Source organism: Rhinolophus sinicus, chromosome 14, assembly GCF_057876585.1.
Source record: "Rhinolophus sinicus isolate RSI-liver-muscle chromosome 14, RSI-T2T, whole genome shotgun sequence".
Lineage (NCBI taxonomy): Eukaryota > Metazoa > Chordata > Mammalia > Chiroptera > Rhinolophidae > Rhinolophus > Rhinolophus sinicus.
The window spans coordinates 136,032,312-136,056,267 of record NC_142514.1 but is presented as its reverse complement, the minus strand read 5'-3'; the positions used below and the strand labels follow the sequence as shown (position 1 = coordinate 136,056,267).

The following is a 23,956-nucleotide window of genomic DNA, read 5'->3' as shown; positions in this document are numbered from 1 at the left end:
CCACTGTGTCCTGTCACTGATTGGTGGGTATTTCTGTACAAGGGACTCTCACTGTGCACTACGGAGAGCAAAGCGATTTTTCACCAATCTCACCAGAGCTCCAAGCGATGGAGCAGAAAATCCACACTGTAATTAAAACCCAGGTCTTGCAACCCAGGTGCCAAGCAGGCCACTCACCGGTCTCGGTGTTCTCGTGTTCGGTGTCGGTGAGCGTGAGGTTGGAGTTGGCCCGACTGGACAGGCAGGAGCTGCGGCCCGACCGTGAGCTCCGGCCCCACAGCCGCACAGGGTGCTCGGGGGACAGCACGGTGTCGGCCTCCATGTCGGCATCAGAGCTGGTCCCCATGGAGTAGCCGCAGTGGGGGAGGCTGATATCTGTGCGGTACAGGGTCCCATGCGGCGGGGTCACCTCCCCAAGCCCCAGTTCACGTAGCGTGAAGTTGGCTCCTGGAAGGAAACACAGGTGAGCTTGGTAGGGTGCTGAGGATGGGCGTCCCCACCTGGGGGGACGGGGCCCTTTGCCTCGGACTCACTGCTGTCCTTTTAGCTCACTGGGGTGTTCCCTGCCCCTGCCTTTCCTCTGCCTGCACGGCTCTTTCTGCCCCATCGCCACCAGCCCAAATCCTCTGTAGCTTTTAAGGCAGGGCCAACTCAGGTGGCACCTCTGTGAAGTCTCCCCTAATCCTACCCCCTGTAGAAAGAAGTCACTGCTTCTTCCCCTGAACTCCCTCCGAGAGTCCCTGTCCCCAGTCATCCCACACACAATTAAGGGCCTGACTCCTCCACTGGAGGTGACCTCAATGGGCGCAAGGACCATGTCTTGCTCATTGCTAAGTCCCCTTGCCTAGAACAAAATGTGGTACTCCACAGGGGCCCAATAAATGTCTGCTAAATTGAATGGAGGAAGGTTGGGGGCTGGATGAAAAAGGTGAAGGGATTAGGAAGTACAAATCGGTAGTCACAGGGCTGTGAACTACAGTGCAGGGAATATAGTCAATAATGTTGTAAAGACCATGTAGGGTGTCAGATGGGTACCGGACTTACGGGGGATCACTTCCTAGATTATATAAATGCTTAACCACTGTGCTGTACACCTGAAACTAATAGAAAGTAATATTGAATGCCAACTGTAATTAAATATATAAATGATCACAGGATGTAAAGTACAGCATGGGGAATATAGTCAATGGTATTGTAATAGCCATGTACAACGTCAGAGGGGGGTAGTAGACTTGTGAGGGTTATCACTTTGTGAGGGGTGTTAATGTCTTCTCCTCATGTCGTTTTGGGCACCTGAAACTAATAAATAAAATAAATAAAAAAAATTGAATGGAGGGCCTTGGGTCTCCTCTACCAGGCTGGGGGTGGGATCTATAGGGGGGTTGCCAGCCAGGACGTTAAGACATGAACTAGTTCCATACTGCTTGGTAAATAACTGATATCCAAGCCTCTGCTCTGCCGACTCCAGCCCCTTCCCTCTGCTCCCCACCCCCACGTCTCCCTATGACGCAGTTTCTAAATGATTAACGCCCACAGGGGTGTCTGGGCTCTATTCAGTGGCCAGGCCAACGTTCTGACAGGTCAGGGTCTGGGCCACACCAGATGTTAAATATTCTGAATACCGGTCTTATGTGCCATAGTCCAGCCTGCCCTCCTCTTTTGCTTCCTCTGAAGTGGAAGAGAACTCCAAATTGGAGTCCAAATCTCCTCAGTCTGCTTCCCCCCTCTGTGCACCCCACTCTTCCTGTGTGCCTCATGTGCCTCCCTCTGATCTCTTTCCTCACCCCTGCTCTGCTGGGCCAGCCTTCTCAAGGGACACCAGTCACACATTATGAAGAAGCACTGCTACATTAAGTGTAAATCAAATTTATTTGCAATAAACAGCCCTGGCGTCATTGATTTCCATATGGCTTGCCCTGCATACCCTTTTAAGTAGCCAGACTCAGTGTCAATATGAGTGAGCTGAGACATCCCAGGATTGGAGAAATGCAAGGCGAGGGCTGACTCTAAGGGCTCAGTGATTCCATTGAGCAAGCCTGACCCCTCTGGTGTGTGAGTTTAGAAGATTTACTTCACCAAATGTGAGAAGTCCTTCTGTTTGCTTTACGTCTTTTTGGCCTCTTTCCTGAGGAACCCCGGATACAGACTGACATCCTACCCCATTCAACATCTAGCTGTGCAGTCTTGGGCTGGTGACCTCACCTGGGCCTGTGTGCTTGTCTTTAAATTGGGTGATAATCTATGACCTACTACCCTCACTGGATATTTGAGGATCCAGGGAGGTAATGGGAGCGAGAGTACTTTGTAAACTGCAATGCTCACACCTGCCTATGAGACGAGAATGCTTCTTGTTTATTATTTACAAAGACCAGAAAGGGCTCCTTTTGCAGTCTCACGTGCTAGAGTGGCATCCAGGCCAAGCTGGGCCTGGCAGGGCTCACTAAGTTCTATCAAGCATGGGCAGGACAAAGCTGGAAGAACGCTTTGATACCATTTTGTCCCTTTCCCTCACTGAGACCCAGAGATGACAATAAGTAGGCAGAATTTATGAAGCATCTGCTCTGTGCCAGGCACTGTGTCAAGTGCTTTATTTAGAGTCCTCACTAATTCTGACCCCCCTCCTATTAGGGGCGACAAGTTATCCCATTGCCCAGGGTTAGAAGCTGAGGGTAGTAACAATGGCAGAATGAGAATTCAAATCCAGATCTGTCTGATGCCAGAGTCTGAGCTCTTCCCCACAATCTGGGAAAGGGTGGAAGACCCCTCATCTTTCAAGCCTGAGAGGCAGCCTTACGAACAAGTCAGCCTTCATGTGTACCAGGCCTGTGGGGGAGGTTACAGGGCTGTCAGGCTACCTGGCTATTTATGTGTGTGACCAGCTCCTCTGACCTCTGTGATCTTGGGCAAATGATTCAGTTTGGGGATGCTGTTAGGATTAAATAACAATTAAAAAAAAAAGGTATATAAATTACACAGCGCAGTGGCTGGCTAACCCTGTCTGTGGAAGGGAAGTGGGCAGGGCAAAATCAGGGAGGGCTGCTCGAACTGTCAGGGGTTGGTAGGGGCCTACCAGACATCAGAGATGGCTGAAGGCTCTGCAGGCAGGCAAACAAGAATCACAGAGGCACTAGGGTAGCGAATATACATCATGGCAGGAGTGGTAATAATGAGCAGTCCAGCGGGGCTGGAGCATACGTGGTGGGGTTTGGAGAGGCAAGGCATAAAATAGTTGGGAAAGACAAATCAACATGGGGAAAGCCCTGTGAAGCCAGGTTAAGGAGCTCAGGTTAAGGGCAATAGGGAGTCATTTCCAACTTCACTCCACTGCAGTGCAGAGAATGGTCCATAGGGGGCAGCACTGGGTGAAGAAGGGTTGGCAACTCTACCAGAGAGAAGACAGTGGCCTGAACTCGGACAGTGGCAGAGGGGATGGAGCAGAGAGATGAATCTGAAATGTATTCTGGAGTAGGAGGGGTAGGCTTTGGTGACTACTGTGTGTAGGAAACGAAGGAGTGGGACTCAGGTGCCAGGATAGTCCCCAAATTACTAAGTTCGTAGGTCTCTCTCAGAAGCATCTTCCTCTCAAGGTCAGGACAGAGTTTGACACAAAAAGGTGCTAAGATATGTTTGTTGAATAAATAAATATATTAAGAAATAACAAAACTAATAACTAAGACTTAATTAATCCTTCTTGGTGTTGTCAAATTTACTACGTACACATGCCAACTCATTAGTTCTCCTAACAATTCAGTGCAGTAGGGAGACCACTCATACCCCCCTAACAGGTGAGGGGTGAGCCTTAGAGGAGCGCCTGAGGCCCTGCACTAGCCCCCAGGCCGTCTGACACCGAGCCCAGCTCCTACCACCTCATTATGCCAACCTAGTGGGTGACGGTGAAAATTATTAATAATTAGCTAAGAATAAACTACAGGGCAGGCTTTGACCAGATCCCAGTGCCCAAATGGCAGAGACCTGGTGTTGACCCTGCGCCCTCGCTCCCTGTCCTGCGCCCCTCGCCCCCGGCCCGCCCTCACCTGTGCGGCAGAACTCCTCGGCCTCCTGTGGCACCATATCCTTAACGCGGCTGCTGTAAGCCAGGCGCGCGTCCTGGTCATAGGCCTTCAGGGTCTCGCTGGAGCTATAGGACTTCTGCGGGGCCTTGCCCTCCTCACTGTCCGCGGACGAGCTGGTGTAGCGGCGCTCGGCATCGCGGCGCCGGGTCAGCGAGCGGTATGGCTTCCTCTCCTTCACGTCCATGGCCTCCGGCCCACTGTCCTCCACATCCACGAACAGGGTCCTCGCCGCACTCAGGGCCGAGTGGTCTGGAGCCACGGAAACCAAAGGAAGGCCGTGAGCTCGGGCACCAGGAGGCAAAGACAATACTCTCCCATCCTAGACCTGGATTCAGCCTGCAATGCTGTGGAGAAGGGCCTCAGGCTCGGAGAGAGGAGGGCACGGCGCCAAGGCCCACAGTGGTAAGACTGTAAGACGCACGGGGGACTTGCCCCCAGAGGCTCTGATGATGAAGCTTGCCTCTTCCTGCTCTTCCGCCTTTCCACCACGAAAAGGACTCAGCCTCGCCTCTAGTGAGGGTTGTCAAGGTAGCTAACAAGGGCCAGAGGGCACTGGTTTTCCTAATCCTCCTAGACAGGAATCAGGTGTTTGTTCCAATCACGTTCCCAGCTGGGACAGGGCCTGACACAGAACATGGGCTCTTTAAACAATTTGTGAAATGAATGACTAAATGCAGACACTGGGGTAAGTAAGCACTCTGCATATATTATCTCATTAAATCATCACAAGTACAGAGATGTTATAACTGTCTCCAACTATTTTTTGGGAAATGAGCCAAGGTATAAACAACCAATCCATAATTATCACCACCAGAGAATTAAATAACGACTTGCTTATTGTTTGTTTTCTCCCACTAATATACAAGCGCCATGAGAGCAGGGGCTTTACCTGTTTTGCTCATTCCTGATCTATAACACCTAGAGCAGAACGTGACACATTTATTTAATTAACTGGCCAACCAATCGCCATTTGCAAGTTGAGATAACTGAGGTTCGGAACCTCCTTCAAGGTCACTTAGGTGGTAATAACAAAGCCAGAATCTGAGCCCAGGCCTGATTGACTCTAACGCCCGAGGTTTTCCTATTTTATTATGCCCCTTTGAGTCTCCTCCCTCCCACTCTCTCACACAGAAGTGTTTTTCTAGCTAGGCTGGCCCTGACTGCCATACCATTCAGATGCCTCCCTCACCTCCAGAATCACCATCTCATCAGTGGCACCATCAGCACCTGGGGAAGCCATAGCGCCTGCCCCATATGTCTGGGTGTTGCCAGGGTGTCTGATTGATGGGAAGATCCTAATCGCCCCGTCTCCTCTTTTCCCCATCTTGACCCTTTTTCCCTAGACTGACACCCAGGATTTTTCAAAGCTGTTACAGCACCCTCTTTCTCCTTCCAATTGCCTTCCTTTGGCTGTGGGGTAGCAAACATAGCCCCGTAGAAGAGCCAGGAGGTCGGCACAGATGTAGGATGTCCTGCACAAGGTATGAGAACGCTTATGTTTCTTGACACGTACAACTTTCTCAGTTCTTTCTTTCATTGTTCCACTTCTCAGAGTATTGTGGATATACGAAACATTCCACTACGTAACTGTCCTCTTAGAGAGAAACCACAGAGAGAGCATGGTGATCCACAGTGCCGCCATGCATCGCATTGCAGGGGGTGAGGCCTCTCCATGAGGGCAATGGCCACTGAGTGCCGGCCCGTGCTGTGATGCAGGGGTGCAGGGCACCTTGTAAATGAAGACTCGCTGAACATTTGAACTTAGATGTAAAATGTATGATTTTGAAATGCTCTCCATTATCATTTTTAAACATTTCAAAATACTTTGCAAGCCACACAAAACACACCCATGGGTCATGGGTCTGAGGGCTTGCGTTTTCCAAGTTCTGCCTTTGATCATGGACATCGGAAGCATCCCTTTAGCCTGAAGATGCTCTCTTCCCTCCCGAGACCCCAACGACCCTCCAGGGCAGGTTTTATCTTGGCTCCAAATGCAAACTCTTTCTGTCTCGTTAAGGAGCTATCCAGACCCACTCATACGGGTCCATATGTCCTAACCTGGAAGGCTGCATTGCTTTGCGCAGCCAGGGGATGGCTGAGGTTACCACTTAGTCTTGGGACTTATCATGGGTTCTAAGTGTCTACTGTAGACTTTCCTCTACATGTTCTCCATGGTTTACAGAGTGTGAAGGTCTGTGATTTAGTTGGTGCCTCATAACAGCCATGAAGCATATAAGACAATGATTTTCACCCCCATTTTATACATGGGGCAACAGTGACCCAGAGCCATACAGCCTCCTGCCCAAGGCCACATGGTGAGTTAGTGGCAAAGCCAGCATTACTGCACAGACTGCCTTAGGGTTGTAACTAGGGCCAATCAAGATGGGTAGGTCACACTTTTTGGGACCCGATTCTCAAAATACCCCTAAAAACTAGAGCTGGGACATGGGTATGAACTAGGATACACAGAAATCAAATCATCTGACTGAGGCCCAAAGCCAGGGCTCTGAGCTCTGGCCTCTTGACACTGATTGACAAGATGACAGCCCTCTGGGTGCCTGAGGGGAGGGCCACAGGGAAGACGGTGATGGTGCCTTCTGCTCCAGGGTCTGTACGCTTTTTGACTACAACCCATAGTTTGGAAAACATCCCACATTGTGACCTGATATATGGATTTATGTACATGAACGTGTGTGTTTATATGTATACAATGGAAACAAGAATTCACACCACCAAAGTTACTGTACAATAAGCATGGCACTCTGATATTTCCTATTTTATTCTCTTTCACTTTTTTCCAAAAGGCTGATGATAACTCCCAAAATTGCTATCATGACCCACTACGGGCTTTTGACCCGAAGCATTGTTTTGGTCTAATTTGGATGAGTGCTTATGGTGACTGCTGCCTCGCTTCTGTGATCCCTGGCCCTTCACCTCCATTCATCCTCCTGAGTGACAATAATGATGGTGATAATAATAATAATAAGAGTAAGCACTCAAGTAATATTAGCCATTCTTAATATGAGTCACTGATAATATTAATAATTGTGTTAATAATAGCCAATATATTATTAGTAGTAGTAGCTAATACTTATTGAGTACTTTTACTAACATGTGTGGTAACATTTTAATCCTCACTTCACCAACAATATAGGCACTATGAATGTCTGCAAAATACAGATGAGAAATTGCGAAGTGCAGTATGCAGCCCAAGGTGACACAGCTTGCGAGTGGTGGAGCCACAGTGCTGACCCAGGCGGTTGAACTTGGCACATGGATATAACCGCTAGGTGGTATTGCATTTATAGCCAGATGGATTTCCTAAGCCCAGATCATTCTACTGCCCTGCTTATGGCCCCCTAGCAGCCCTGCAGAGACTTCAGGATGAATTCCAGTTTCTTGGTCAAAACACTGTTCTCCATCTGGCCTGTCTCACTTCCACCTCACTGAGCCCCTTTCCTGGACACGAATTCTGTGGCCGCTCCACCTTCGTGCATATTGTTCCATTACAGAACATGCACCTAACTAGGTGGTCTATTTTCCTGTCTGCCTCACCTCTTGACTGCAGTTACTCGAGGGCAGGCGTGGCATCCACGGAACTCATGAAACGTCTGCTAGGTGAATGGATGAATACACTTTATTTCTTCTTACCAATCATAAGTAACATAAAATATTGGTAGGGCAATTTAGGTAAATATGTATTAGGTACATCTAAGATTGAACTTAAAGACTGAATTAAAGGTGTTACTTAGATGCATTCTTTTTAAATTTTAAAGGCAGTCCCTGGTTTGGAGTGTATATGTTCCCGCCTTAGCAGCTGTGTGACCTAGGACATGTAATTTAATCACTCTGTTTCCTCACCTGTAAAATAGTACCAATCTCTTGGGGTTGTTCTGAGGATTAAAAGAGTTAATACATGTCCATGGTACATATGGTCCCTGATACATGATGGATGCTGAATATATGTTAGCCAAAAACAAAAAACAAACCCACATTTTATTTTTAAAAGGCACACTCTATGAGTCTCTAACTGGATGTCAGTTACAATGGGAGAAGGAACATCCCCCCAGAAACAGCTTAATAAGGCTGAGGCACATTGGAGGCTGTTAAATTGGTAGATGACTGTCTTAGCAGTGTGTGCTTATTGACCAAAAACACTGGCCTCAAGGCAAAGGCTCAAAAACTACAAATTATTAGGAGCACAGTCCCCAAACTTGGCTTCCTTGTCACAAAGCAGAGGCAGGGAGAACATTTGCCTTGCTCTTATTTCGTTCTTTTTTTCCATCTTAGGCTTAATATAGTAATTCAGTAAATATTTACTTTATTTGAACAGATGGGAGGTCATGGTTCACACTCAACTTGGCATTTAATAGAGAAAGAAGGGGTTGGGATGAAAGAAGTGACAGTGGAGAAAAGCTCCCCTTGGAGCAAGGGCCTGCAGTACAGTGATGCTGAAACCCTGGCTGGGGAAGGGTGTCTAGCTCAGACCCTGGGACTCCCATCCATGGGTGGGGGGGCTGAAGCACCGGAACACATTTATGTTTAAACATGGCAGTCCCCTCTTACCCTGTGAACCAGTGGTTTCTAAATCCTTTAATCCTACCCTTCCTAATTCTCCCTCTATTTCCTGTGCCTGCAGAACAACCTGACCCCCATCTCACTTCTCCCAGACACACACCCTCTATTTCTGTCCCACAGAGCTGCCTGCCATTGCTCAGATACCCTCCATCTTTAGTATCACTGAGCCTCTGCAGATGTTGTTTGCTGACGTCCCCCTACAGGAGGCACCTGAAGGAGATGGGGGGGGGGGGGCAGGAGGATGTAGGAGAGAAGTCAGAGTGCAGCTTCCCTGCCCTCTCCCTGTGCTGTGGTCCTTCGTCCACTCCATCTCCTACCAGATGTTCCCTCTTCTAGGCCTCCAGCTCTTACTGGGCGCTGTGAACATCCTTCCTGCCTTCACCTGTCCAGGTCCACGGGTGTCCTAGTTTCCTGCTGCTGACAGACTCTGGGTGTCTCACCATCCTGGCTGGCTCCCTTTACCTGCCCACACCCGTGTCTCTTCATTAAAGTCAGTGCATCGAAACCATCTGGGGTGAATTCTGTTTCCTGTGGAGATCCTGACCTATGATGCAACTTCGCCTCTTCCTCTCTGGTTCACGTTCAGTAACCATTATCATCATCATCAAACTAATAACACTACCAGCTACTACTCAGTCAGCGTTTACCATAGGCCACGCCCTGGGGGACGTGCTTTAATTAGATGATCTCATTTAGTCCTCACCAGTCCTAGTCTGTGGATTGGTCCCATTTTACTGATGAAGAACCTAGAGCTTAGAGAAGTTGAATAACTGGCTTAAAACCACATAGTCGGGAAGTGAATCAAGAGCTGGATCTACCCATCTCCAAATCCTCCTTCCCACAGCTCCCTGCCATGCGATAGAATGAGACCCAGGGTAGGAGCTGGCCCAGCCCCAGCCCCCTCCTGGCTGTACGGCCCTGGGCAAGTCCCTTACTCCAGGAAGCTGGGTTTATTAGACGCTTTGTGAACTGCAATGTACTTTATACCCAGAGGCAGAAGGGATTGGACAATTATTGTACCAATGTTATCATTATCATCATTATTTTTCTTTTGTTATTTCTAACCAACAAATCATGTAACTGCTTTAAATATAGACTCAATCAAGCCGCTGAGTGTATTCTGGGAAGCCAAGCAGCAAACACACACCTGGAGAGGTCATTTCAGGCCTTGTGTTAAGTTTGGAGGGTCTGACTGTGTGGCTCTAGGTTTACGACCAAGAGAAAAGGCGTCTGGCACAGAAGACGCATGCGAGATGTATGACACCCTGGCCTGCTCTCCAGGCGTGGCTGCTGAAACTCTTCTCCATGTGAAACCTGAGCGCCACAAAGGTGCCTTTGGAGAGGAGTTCATTTCCACAACCTGTCACAGGCCAGTCTTGTGCTGGGCACGGGGGCCTGGGCCCTGGGGACAAGCAGGACATGCGTCCCTCAGGGACAGCACACCGTCTCTCTGGGGTGTCAGCCACAGGGAGCAACGATGACTGCTTGGACAAAGCATGAAACTGCAGTTTTATAGTTTCTCCTTATGCTGACGTGGGGGTTATTTTTGGTCTGTCTACGGGGAAGGAGTGTGGGCCCTGGCAACAGAAGGGAAGAAACAGGTATGCATCACGCACTGTGCTCAGCGCTCTGCCCCCCACCAGAACCCTGGCATTTCTTGCTTTATAGAGCAGGCCAAATGACCCAGTTGATTAAGCTGGTAAGTGACAGCACTGGGACCTGAACCTAATGGCTCTAAAACCCACATTTTGGGGTTTTTAACATTTCTTTTACATGGAGCTGGTCTCAGATGGATCTGGAAGGTTTGAACAGGTACGTGAATGTGAATGAGGGGCGGCCTGGAAGACACATGGTGGCGATGGTGACTAGGGTATCATTTCAGATAGGAAAAGAGGCAGTAACGATAAAACAACCACTGTTAATCGAATACCTACTCATGTGCCGTGAACTTTCTATAGATTATTTCTAATCCCTACAACAACTATGTCGTTAAATATTTTCCTCTTATTTTAGAGTTTCTCTTCTTTTACAAATGAGATCACAAACTCAAAGAGGTGAAGTGACTTGCTCTCGATCACATGTCAGAGTCTGGATTTGAATCAGAAGAACACGTTTCAACCTGAAGAAAGTTGTTGCGCAGCTACACTCATAGGTTAATTCATTTGGTAAATAATTGCAAAGGACCTTTTCTGTCTTAAGGGATGTGGGAGCTACATGGGGTAACACACTGAGGCTCCCCTGTTCCCTTCCTGCTTCCCCTTCTCCAGCCTCCCCTCCTTCCCACAACACTGTGTCCTGTTTTTCCAAGTCTCGTGTGAGGCCTCAGTGGACAAGACAAATGAGCTTGCTACTCCTTGGAGCATCAGAAAGATAGTGGGTGAGTCAAACAGGGAGAGAGGCAGGGGAAGGGCACCACAGGCCCCTCACCCAGGCCCCGGGGACCAAAGGTGGAGAGATAATCAGGGACCACCGCCCAGAGAAAGTGACATCTAAACCACAACCAAAGGATGTTAAGTCAAAGCAAGCCAGGCCGGACAGTTTTGAGGTAAGGAGAGGAAAGAAGTCTAGCTCTGTATCTTCCCAATTTCTCTGACCTACAGTAAAAAACACATTTATTGCAGTCCTGTACACACATAAATCTATAAATTTCTAACTAAAACAAAAATTTCACAAACTGCCTAACCTTTCCTCAAGAGTGAAATCTGATATTTTCTATTTTTTTCTAGTCTACAAAAATAGAATTATGGCTAGGTTGCCAACCTACAGTTTGAAACAGTTGTCTAGGTCACAGCATGGATGAATGTCAGAGGTGTGAGAGAACCCAGGAACAGTCAGAAGCTCAGTTATTCATGGAGTCCAGAAATCAGGGAGGGAAACATAAAGCTTGAGAGATGAGAAGTGAGCAGCTGAGCAGGAAAAAAAAAAAAAAAAAGGAATTTCCATGAACAATTATAATGAGGGGAGGCAGTAACATGCAAACATGCATGTGGTAGAAAGCCTAGATTTGGAGATCCCGGGGGAAGTGTGTCCTGCAGCTGGTTTTCAGGGGCCCTGATGCATGGGAACCAGGAGCTGGCCTGAAAGAATGGCAAGGGTCATTCTTGGGATTCGACGAGAGAAGGGAAGACGGAGAAGCAAAGCTTTTGATGTGCGGGGAGAAACTCACAAAGTAAACTTGGGCCCTTCATGAGGGCTCCAGTAATATTAATGAGGGGCAGGGGCCTGGAGCATTTGCAGGAAGACTTCATCAGAGGTATAGGCTGCTGAGGCACCTCTTGGGGAAACACGCTGTTACCACCCTGGCTGGGTTTCCTCACAACCTCAGAAACAGCCAGGGACGAACCAGGAAATTGACTGAATTCCTACTGGTCTAAAGTTTTATAAGTTTTCCTTAACATAACCACGCGGTGATATTTTTAGTTCTTTGTGTGTCAAAAAGGACCCATAAATATTTCAGAGCTAAAAAGTGTTCTATAAAATATAAGCCCTGGGCAGCTCTCTCTCTCTCTCTCTCTCTCTCTCTCTCTCTCTCTCTCTCACAAGTCATCATACATTTTTACTTTCCTTAGTCCTTCAAAGTTTGGTCTTGCAAGTCCTTTGTTTTAGACTCCAGTGTGATATGAAGGTGAATGCCCTGGGTAGAAAGAGCACCCCTTCTGTTCCAGGCACTGCGTTGGGCTGTGTGCAAACCAGACAGAATAGGCATCGTTATACTCACTATACAGATTTGAAAACTGAGGCTCAGAGTAGCAAAGTGACACTCAAATTCACACAACATGCCGAGGTGGAATCTGGGAGATCTAGTTCTTAAGTCTGTCTTCCCTGTGGTAGCACCCAGAGCACATTTCTCTGGCCCATCACTTTAGGGAATTCCTTGCCTTTTAAAACAGTGAGACAGTGATAAAAAATAATGGTGGCTAATGGCAAGGTCTTTACATGCATTACCTCATTTAATTCTCACCACATCCCTAAGCATCCTCGTTTGAGAAAGGCCAGGATTTAGAGAGGGTAAATACCTGCCCAGAGGGCCACAGTAAGGAAGTGGCACAGCCTGGGTCTGTATGACCCCACGGCTCAAACTTTTAATCAGAACCTATATTGCTTCCCACCCATTGCTTCCCATCCCTTATTCTAATTTGCTTAAACGTTCTATGTGTTCTTTTACTTTGTTTTTTAGCAGTATTAATTGCTCTGATGCACCCAGTTAGCACCTGACCTGGGCTTCCGGGAGGAATGCTTTTACAGCTGCTTCTCAGAGTGTGCCCTGCATAGAAAGACAGCGCTGTGGGCCAGGCGTAGGGCTTGCTTGGGCACATGGTAGAGTGTGGCCAAGTGCCCAGCCTGGCTGTGGGGACTTCCCTAATCAGCGGCTGGCAGACAGGTGACAGATGGTACTGCTTGTTGCCCATAGGAGCCACCTTTCCCTTCTGTTGGAGGGCTTGTCACAGGCCAGGTACTGAAGAGCAGGTGGCTACTGTATGGGTCCCACTCCTCTGACCTCGAGCTGGGAGAGCTTCCATCAGAGCGGCCCCGGCCCCTCAAACGGGTGACCATGCACAGGGCCGGGGTCATAGTAGCCCCTCAAGCAAAAGGAGGTGGTACGAGGGCTGTGTTTCCCAGATTCCTCCATCTACATTCTTTCCCTCCCAAAGCTATTTACCAGCCACTGATTCCCCTTTACAAATGGTGGCATCTTAGCCTCAGAAAATATGTTATTATCTCAGGATTCAAAGTCTCATCAAAGGTCAGCTGGGTCGTGCCCAATCGGATGTTTGAACCCCTTTGGTCCTATCCCCAATTGGTCACACCACCTCCAAAGCTGGGGACTTTACTACCTCCAGGGATAGCTCTGATGGTGCTTCCTGATATAGAGCCGAAGCCTGCCTCCTTTAGCTTCCTTCCATAGGCCTCAGCTCTATGCCTTGGGATCTCAGACAGTAATTCCACTGCCTGTGCCCGGGCAATAGCCTTCCTAGACTAACGATGGGTCAGCCTGTGTGTCCTTGAGTCTCCTCATCAGGAGACTGAACATCACTCCTATAATTTTTAAGCCCTATAATTTTAAGGTCTCAATGACCTTTCCATGGTTTTATCCATCCTCACTACCTCTTTCCATTTAGCGAGGCTTTGTAAGATCCAGAGTGAGATTTGGGGACAAGAGTTGGACCAGACGCAGTCAGAGGGACAGACACATCTACAGGTGATTCCAGCATAGTGAACACAAAAAAGCAACTGACACAGACAGTCTGGGGGCAGAGAGGGGACTCCAGCTGGGGTGGGGTGGGCAGCAGAGGCTGCCTGAAGCTGCGGTTGAAAGCCTGAGCAGGAGTTAACCAGGAGACAGGGAGACGAGAGTGCCCACACTTGTCTGCATGCCTCTCGCATGGGGTTGGCTGATCTCATGCGAGAATCACTTGGAACCTCTTGGTTTAGTCAAAATATCCTCCATGCACCTCTCTCTCCAGCCGTCGACACAGTATTCCCACGGGGCAGCTCAACCCCATGTGGCTTTCTTGGAAGCACACCGCCAGGGCCTCTGGTGGAGCTGGCTATCTGCTGGGACTGAGTTTCTTCAGGAACAACTTGCAACATGGTCTTTTCTGTAGTTCAGCCCCGACTGAAGGGGACTTGTTTCCTTCTCCCCAGAAACCCATTCAAGGGTCAAGCGTGAAACGCAGGCTATGGGAGTGTCAATTCTCTGCCAAAAGTGAGCCAGGGCCCCACACAGATTTCTGATTTTCTATGAGCTTATTCAGGGACCACATTATGAGATCATCAGAAGAAGGGGAAAGATAGTCGGGCTGATTAATGGCACATCCCCTGCTGTGTCCAAGGCTTAACCTGTAGTTACCTGGGGCTCCTGCATTAGGCCTCCAATCTACGAAGGGTAAAGGGTGAGAAGGGAGATCCAGAGGGAAAACCCGTGCCACAGGAGCAGACATTAGTTTCAGGCTTCTAGAAATGGTGAGGCTCTGTTTTAGCACTCACTCCCTCGGTCTCATACGAGCCCCCCAGATTGTGAAGGTAGCAATTGCCTGTGCCCTTGCTGAGCTGCTTGAGGCTCTGTGTTTCCAGAGAGGGGGGACCTGAGGCTTGGGAGGCTGTGACTTGCTGACGGCCACATCCAACAAGCACAGAACCAAGAGCCCTGGGCTTCATGGTGTTTCCTTTCATGGCCTGTTTTCTCCTCTGCAACATGAGGTGGCGTGAGGGGGTCATAGGTACTCCATGCCTGAGGACTGCCTTTATGTCCCCCCCCCCCCACACACACACACATTGGAATTCAAAGTACTTTCAAGCACCAGGAATTCTGTATGGTGCAATGACTGCAAAACCCCTCGGGGAGGTGCCAAGAGGGGTCCTTACAGCAGACAAAGCTTGTGAGTGATGGCGTCCCAGAAAGGGATGTCCAGGAGGAAAGCCAGGGAGGGAGCCAGGGCTTTGGCAGACTTTCACTTACATCTCTGTGTACTCAAGCCTCAAAGAGGTGGAGGAAAAGGCTCATAATGATGGGAAAACCCTAACTGCCTGAAGCGGCCGCCATTTCCAATAATTAAAGGCAGACTTAATAGATATTAGGGCCCTCTTTCCAGTAGCTGGGTGGTCAGGCGATTTTTATTTTAATAATTAGCTGCTGTAAGTCACACAGAACCGGAGACAGATAAAGGCAGGGCCAGTCTCTCATGGGGCTAATTGTGCCCAGGGTTCTACACGCCTAATCAAGCCTTGCACTGCTCCCGTCTCTTTCATCCAAAGCCTCAAAGGACTTTGCCATCAGTAATTAAGTCTCATAAGTGCCGTAAAGAAAACGATTCTCCTTGGCAGTCTGAGTGAAGAAGAGGCTGCTGGGGTGGAGATGGGGCAGGCAGCCACGCGGCTAGCCCCCAAGATGGGGAACAGAGAGAGCGGAGCTGGCGCCAGCCCCCGAGACTGGGTCTGCTGAGGCCTTTGGCCTCTGTGCATCATACCTTTAGAAAGACAACTGCAGGCCTAGTAGCTTTGGTGGCCACTTCCTGTGGAGTCTAGTTCAACCTGCCCCAAACTAGAAATAGTCTGGAGAGACACCCAAAAAGTCTTTCTAAATTTCTCAGCCTAGATGGACAATTTGTAGACACGCCAATTCAGACAGGTCATTCAAATACCACTGTCTTAGATTCTTAGAGTTAGAAGGGAACCTAAAGGATACAGTCGCTGAAGCCCCCATGGACACTTGGATTCCTTCTGAGTTCTGCACCGACACCAGCCAGCCTCTGCTTGGTCTCCGATGACAACCCTCTTACTCCTACCACATGCCATCCTCGAAGGTTAGCCTTAGACAGTTCCTTGTGACTGAGCTTGAATTTGCCTTCCTCCTGGCCCTGACTCTGCCTTAGAACCTCACAAACACATCAAATTCCTCCTCTGCAGATCAAGAGCTCTCTTCCCTTGGCAACAAGAAACAGTGGAGCAGTGTTAACAAAAACAAAAAAACACAAAAGAACACAAAACCCCACAAGCTGTACATCAAACACACAGACGAAAAAGGAAAAATCAATGAATTGGATCTCACCAAAATTCAAACTTGTGCTCTGTGAAAGAATCTGTGAAGCGGATGCAAAGACAAGCTACAGAGTGGGAGAAAATATTGGCCAACCTACATCCAACCTATATGAGCCTTTTCCTCCAGAAGGTCTAGCATCTAGAATATATAAAGAACTCTTAAAATGTTACAGTAAAAAAAGCCCCAAAATTCCAATTAGAAAATGGCCAAAAGATATAAACAGATATTTCACTATAGAGGATTTACAGATGGCAAATAAGCACAGGAAAAGCAGCACGGATCATCGGGGAAATGCAAATGAAAACCACAATGAAGGGAATACAAATGAAAACCAGACTATCACCGCACACCTATCACAATGGCTACAATGAAAACAAAAAGTGGTCACTAAATGTTTGCAAGGAGGCAGAGAAACTGGATCACTCATACATTTCTAGTAGGGATATAAAATAGTATACAGCCCCTCTGGAAAAGAGTTTCACAGTTTCTTATAAAATTAAACATGCAATTACTGTACAACCTAGCAACTGCCCTCTTGGCATTTATCCCTCAGAAATGAAAATTTATGTTCACACACAAGCCTGTACAATGTTCATAGAAGCCTTATTCATAATAGTTAAAAACTGGGAACAGTCCAGATACCCTTCAACAGGTGAATGGTTAAATAAATGATGGACTACCAAGGAATACTACTCAGTGATAAAATGAAATGAATGAATACTAATGAATCTCTAGGGAATTATGCTGAGTGAAAAAAAGCCAATCGCAAAAGATTACACAGTATATGATTCCATTTACATAACATGTTTGAAATGACAACATTTTAAATGGAGAACAGGTTAATAGTTGCTAGGGGCAGAGTTGGGAGGGGGTGGGTGTGACTATCAAAGGGCAGCGTGGGGGCACTTGTAATGAAGGAAATGGTTACTATCCTGACTAGGTCCACTAAGCTACAGGTGATAGTATATAAGTAAACACCCCCCCCCCCCCCACACACACACTCCAATAAGTACAAGTAAAACTGGGGATATCTGAATAAAAATGATTGGAGTTTATCAGTGTTCCTATCCTGGCTGTAAGCTGTAATCTGCTCTTTTACTGCAGTTTTGCAAAATGTTACTAATGGGGAAAAATGGGTAAAAGGTACCCATTTTTCACAACTGCATGTGAAGTACAATAATCTCAATAAAAGTCTCAATTAAAAAACAGGCTTTTTGAGTCAGGCAGAGTTGGGTTTGGCTCTTGAACCTACTATGTACTTCCTGTGCAGCTTTGGACAAATAATCTCAGTTTCCTCACCTGTAAAATGGGGATAGTATCCACCCCCATTTTTCAGGGTTGTCTTGAGGTTTAAACGAGGCAATTGATGGAAATGTTTAACTCTATGCTCGACACATAAATAAGGACTTAATAAACAATAGGGGTAAATGTTGTATTATTATCCAGGATGAATATTTCTCCCTAATTCAGTTCCCACCTAATTCAGTCCCCTCCTAATTCAGTTCCCACCCACCAAGCCTCCATCCAGTCATCCTTCTCTGAAAACGTTCTTTTTGGTCAATGTCACTCTTTAAAACACCAATGTCACTCTTTAAAAAAAAACGAAGCATTTGATGACAGTCTCATTATCAGACATTGCTGTGGCATCTTATGATTTCTGGCTATGAGGCCACACTTCACATGCTGTTTTGACCAATTGCTTGCCACCTACTTCCTAAGTAATGTCTCTATTTCCCCGAAGACGTAGCAAGCAGCAGATACTCATCTTCACCTAGCAATGTTTAAGCATCTACTATGTGCAGGAACTAGTACTAATAGAACCACCAGCAGAGCGTCCCATTTCTGGTACAAAAATCCTCTAGCCAGCTCTGGAAGTTAGGGATGGTGGTAGGTTACTATATTAATGACACCTCCCTGTACGTGCACTGTTGTATAGTCTCCCACACTGACACATGCCTTGCACTGGCCAAGGGGCAAAGGGAGCGTTAGCAAACATGAATCGGAGGCAGGAGAAAACCTTGAATATGTGAGCTTGCCTTCTCTTGCTGTTTTTGGAAAACATCCATCACGTCAAGAGGACCAAGCTGGCCAGATTTTTGCAGCAGACACAGCTGAGTCAACCAGCTCCCGACAGATTGCAGCAACGTGAGTCCATTAGCTGAACCTAGCTCCACCCAGCCCAAATCAATGAGCCTCGGAAACAGGAACCAATAAATGGTCATTTTAAGCCACTATACCCTTACACTGATAAGTTACATAGAAAGGGTTAACTGATACAGGCATTATTATAATTTCCATGTCATAGACAAGGAAACTGAGGCTCAGATCACTAAAGTACCTTAAAAAATAAGAGGACATGTTATGAGGATAATAAGGGTATTGCCTAATGTTTAAACGGTACTACAGAGCGTATACATTTCTTCCAAATTATTGTGCATTTTAATCCACTATCCTTACCTCTCTTTTGGGGAACTCATCAAATTTATATTTATATTTATATTTAAGTAGTTGGTTAATTATATGAGCTAAGCTCTGTGGAGGTGGGGGTCATTTTCATTTTGTTTCGGCATCGAATCTCCAGCCTCGAGCCTTGCAAATAGTAGACACTTAAAAAGTAATGACTAACTGAATAAATAAACAAACATCTCTGAGTTGTTGTGTTATGCTCCTATATTAGATAGACACTGGTGTTCAGAGAGGTAAAGGGCCTTGTTTCACAGTCACACAGCTAACAAGAGGCAGGGCTTAAATGCAGCCCAGGTCTTTTGACTCCTAAGTGCACAGGTCTGCCTGAAATTCTCTGTGCATCCCCAGGGGAGACAGACAAGGAAATGAATAACTGCCCCACAGTTAAAAAGGAATGTTGTTGGATGAATTCCACATGTTTAGGAATGCCAGTCTCCGTGCTAAGAGGATTCCAGTCAAACCAAGCTCCCGGCTGGGAGCAGAAATGTGCCGCAGTGTGAACCCCAGGGCTTGGGATCAGAGATGTCTGTTACCACAGATTCCACGTGGACTTGTACCATCCAGCCCCAAATCCTCATGGCATGCCCCCAATCAAACACACCACCACCAAGCAAACACAGGAACGCGGAGCAGCTCTGCCCTCGGCCCTGGGCCAGGCAGGCCTCGTGCTCCGTAGCGAGGGACCAGCAGATGTTAGCATTAAGCTCTGCACTCGCCCGTTCCAGCTGCCCTCTTCCCTTCGCTCCGTCCTTCCCTGCTGCTTGCTACACAGAGGTGACATTCTCAGAATGCCCTTAACCACTCTGGCCGCTGGAACCCTAGACTCCAGCTGAGAAGGCTGTTTGCCCTCCCAGCAGCCAGGAGGATTAGAATGGACGCACTGTTTCCCTGTAACAGCCAGGCTGCCTGAGCACCAGGCTGGGCTCATATGGAGGCTCGGGGAGCACAGCTGCCTCTTGGTCTTCCAGAGGGGCCCCGAGCCTGTCTTCTCCATGGGGAAGCTCTGGCCCTTGGCCCTCTGCTGGCTAATATTACACCCGGGTCACTGTAGTCTGACTTCCCAGGCCAGACTCTCACTTTGTTCTCTTGATAGTAGTCCTAAATCTGTTTTCATGAAGAAACTCTGCCTGTTACGCCATTAATTCTGCTTTGTTTTGGGTTGTTAACCTCAGTTGTTAACTGTACCAGGCTTTGAGGCTACTCTGGCCAGGAGAGGAAGTGGAGTGGGGCTGCTTGCTCCTTTCCAGGGCTGAACCCCAGAGGGGTTACGATATCCAGGGCCCAGCCTGGCCTCTGCTAGCTAGCCATAACCCAGGTTTGTCTAGTACAGCGTTTCTAACGTAAAGCCTCTTCACGTTTCCAAAATCACCCTAATGCTGAGAGACAGGCGGTGTGCAGGTAGGTCATCACCACCTCCAGCTTACAGATGAGGACGTCACCCGGGAAATAGAAAGTAGGTGTATAGCAGCGAACTCTACAGCCAAACATCTGGGGTTCAAATTCTAGCTCTGCCACTGCCTAGCTGTGGCCCTAGGCATGTTATTTAACCTCTCCACGCCTCCTATCTAAAATGGAGATAACAACTGTACCTAACAGATAGGGTGGTTGGGAAGACTAACTGAGTTAATATGTGCAAAGTACTTAAAATAGGCTTAGCACGGGGCTGCCATTATTATTATTATTATTATTATTATTATTATCGTTATTATTATAAGGTAGTTTATTCTGGCCCAGATGCAGTTCTGGGTTTCTACACCCCACTCATACCACTGCATTAAGACATGAATATTTTTGTTTGATATTATTTATTCATTCATTTAGTCACTGAGCAAATATTTACTAGGGGTCTGCTATGTGCCCAGATCTGTGCTAGACACAAGGTGGCAAAGGTTTGGTTCTTTTTCCAGAAAAACAGAAAAGACACTACTTTGGAACAGGTTTGTTCCACTGTGCATCTCAGCCCTGCGTTTACTATGTATGAGCCAGGGGAAGGTGTTCTGGGCCTCACTTTCCTCATCTGTAAGATCCCTGCCATCCTACCTCTCCAGGGACCCACAAGGTCGTCTGGGGGCCTGCAGAGGGAACATGTGATGGAGGCTTCTCAGATCAGAGCCCCAGCCCTTCTCCAGTTCTGGCCAGTGGGGGAGGAGAGGAGAGCAGTCCCTGAGTCTGTGACCTATGTAACGGTCCGTCCGTCACTGTGCAGGCTGCTACTTTCTGGGAAACCTGAAGCCTCTTCAAAGAGAAGGTTTTAATTGGCTTAGGCTCTGTGCCTTCTCCAAGGCAGGATCACAAGCAGAGATTAGCCCCCAGGAGGGCCAGACCCCACAGAGGCCAGAAAGCTGGAAGGCCCCCACCCCCTATCTGCCTGACCCTCCTGAGTTATCTGCCCTTCAGCCTGATGCGGGTGGGAATGGCGTGGAAGGAGCCTGCTCCCTTTTTCTTCTCTTCCCATCCTACGAGTGCAAGAGAAGGGTGTTTCATCAGAGCCTCGAGCTAAGAAGCAAATGGAAAAAGGCCTACAGGATAATTTTTTAGCACGATCTAGAAAAAGTCTGGGTTTAAAATTCACAGTCTATGGCAAGCACTTGAATTTCCCTTCCCAGAGGGAGAGGCCCTGGGTCGCACTGAGGAAACATAACGCCAACAGCCTTTCCTGGACCTGGCACTTTACAGTTTACACAGCACTGCCAATCACACTAACCCTCTCCTGCCCTGAGAAGTAGGCTTTCTATCCTCATTACTACAGGGAAGTGTGGCAGGCAGGCAGGCAGGAGTCTGCAGCTCGGGCTCAGGAGAGCTGACCTTGAGACCTGGCTTTGCAATGCTAGGCAAATAATAATATACAAATGACGGATACAAACGGTGGCTGTCATTTTACTAGGCACTGGGTATGTGCATAATGATACTTTTTTGGCTAACTTGTTGCTATTTTATATAAACTGAGGCTCAGAGGGGGCAAGGATTTGCCTTGTCACACAGCTTTTTAAGGGAACTGAGCCCATGTGGAGGCTCCATTTCTCGAGCTAAAGCACGGAGGTGAAGAAGATCAGTTACATTCAGAGGATGGCGTGTCACAGGAGCAGGTGGATGCGGCTTTGAAACCGTGAAGCGTTATGCAAATATTTCTTATTCTTGTTAAGGAAATTAAGGCTCCAAGAAGTGATGCGATGTGTCCAAGGTCATCCAGCCGGCGAAGAGCAGAGCTGGGACTTGATCCCAATGTTCTGATGCCTAATGTCCCTTCCACTAGGCCACAGTTGCTGTCTGAATACCTGTTCGTGCAGGACCAGGGCTGCAAGTCTGCAGGAGCACTCAGGTTGATAATGTTTAAATACTTGACTATTTGAAAAATACAACAACAAGCAGTTGAGAATAAATGCCAAACCTCTAACTGGTTAGGAACACCGCCTGGGGGCACAGAGATTTTTCAGCGGAACTGATGTTTCCTGCTTAAATACAATGTGCAGACACTCGTGCACGAGAAAGGCGGGCTGTGAGCTGGCAACGCCACGTGTGAAATGGACTGCACGGGTTAGAAAGCAATACTTACATCCAGTAACTCACTCGTTCTGTAGCACATCCCTCTGAAGGCAGAGCGTATTATTCTTATTTTATTGAGAAGCTGAGGCCCTGAGAAGCTCAGGACTTACCCAAGTTTACATAGTCAATAAGCGCCTAAGCTGGGATTGGAACCCAGAACTGTTTAACTATAAAAGCTCAACTCCATCCCATGCCCATCTCTGCTGCCCAACTTTCTTTGCTGCTTGGGAGGGGTGAGATCAAGTGCCGGGGGTTCTGGGAACTCAACCTCTTCCCTTGGGAGGTGCTGGCTCACCTGTACACCTCTGCCTTTTATCTTTCCTTAAGTCCCTCATTTGACCAGGTCCGTGGGCTGGGCATGAGGATTCTGAGATGGGCTTCCTTCACGGTCCTGAAGGACTGCACTGTCTCATGCGGGAAACAGCCAGAAACTGATAACCCTCATCTAAGATCCTACAGAAGGATGGCTTCACCCAGCCTGGTGCTAGGGGAAGAGTCAGGCTGGATTCTTGGGGCACCGGATGCCGTTGAGAGTCTGGAAGAGGCAGTGGGAATATGCCAGTCATGGGAGAGGGGAGACGGGGAGGAGGAGGGTGTCATGTACTAGGCCCCCCCATCTCTGCATCAACCAGGCTCTTAATTGTTTTTTATCGGAATCAACTCCTCCTCCTCCTTAGGATTTCATTTCAGCGATCAGATCCTTGGCCCAAAACAGTTTAGAAAACAATTGCCTTAAGACCTATTCTCAATGTGTTGGCCTGAAGGGGTGGTTTATGTAATATTGGCGTAGGCTGGGATAAATTGACTCATCCATTCTTCCCATTTTCTTATTTAAAAAGTCTGTCATAAATGGCTAATTTATTCCTATACACATATCTATTGATTATCTGTTATGAGCTGGACACCATCCTAGGTGTTGGAGATATGGAAAAAAATCTCTCACGCGGTCTGCATTCTTCTACCCTGCTGAAGCTTCTTCACAGGTTTCGGGGAGATTTTTCTAAGAAGCAAATCTGACTATCATCACATCGCTGTTCACAACATTTCAATGGCTCCTTATTGCCTGAAGCCTCGCTACTCAAAGCGGGGTTTTGAGCCACTGACTAGTGGCATCAACCTTATCTGGAGCTTATTGGAATCTGAATCTCAGGCTGCAGCTCAGACCTACTTATTCAGAATCTGCAATTAGATCCCATGTGGTTCCTATGACATCGGGACCTGAGAAGCACGGGGCTGGAGAATATCAACACGGCCCCTTCACATCCTGATTATCGGTTGTTACCTGTCCCGTCTCATCTCCACCCTCGTTTCTCAGTGCCAGTCTGTCCTGCCCGCCTGTCCTCTCCCGCTCCCAAGCCTTTGCTTATATGGGGCCCTTGACCTAGAATGTCTTTCCTGCCTGGCTGCCAGCTACAATTCCTTCCCTTCTTGGGGGTCAGACATTCATCCAGGAGTTTCCTCAGGTCACTTCTCCCCTCCTACCTGCCACCTGACTCCATGACTTCTCCAGCCAGCCCACTGTCTGCTTATCAGTCTGCTAGAGAGCTCAGTGCTCTGGGATTTGTGTCTGTCATGTAGGTGGGTGTCTGTCTCCTTCAAAAGATGATGAGCCCTGGAGGCAAAGGACACATCTTTTCCTTCTTTACACCCATCCATCCACCCCGCTCCCTGTGCTGCCAGACACCAGGGATGCAGACAGGATTCAGAGCCTGCCTTGAGGAGCATCCTGCCTGGTGGGGTGGACTGGTTTTCAAAG

At 47.9% G+C, this 23,956-nt stretch overlaps 1 protein-coding gene across 14 annotated transcripts in view; it reads right to left on the bottom strand.

Moving 5' to 3' along the window:
* TENM4 (teneurin transmembrane protein 4) overlaps nucleotides 1-23,956 on the bottom strand; it is a 2,724,551-nt gene that overhangs the window by 374,023 nt on the left and 2,326,572 nt on the right. For all 14 annotated transcript variants that reach the window (XM_074335694.2, XM_074335702.2, XM_074335700.2 and 11 more), the window contains 2 exons: nucleotides 4,035-4,322; nucleotides 178-447 (listed from right to left, as the gene is read on the bottom strand). In XM_074335694.2, the coding sequence (XP_074191795.2) occupies nucleotides 178-447; nucleotides 4,035-4,322 (558 nt within the window). The remainder of the gene's footprint in view (nucleotides 1-177; nucleotides 448-4,034; nucleotides 4,323-23,956) is intronic.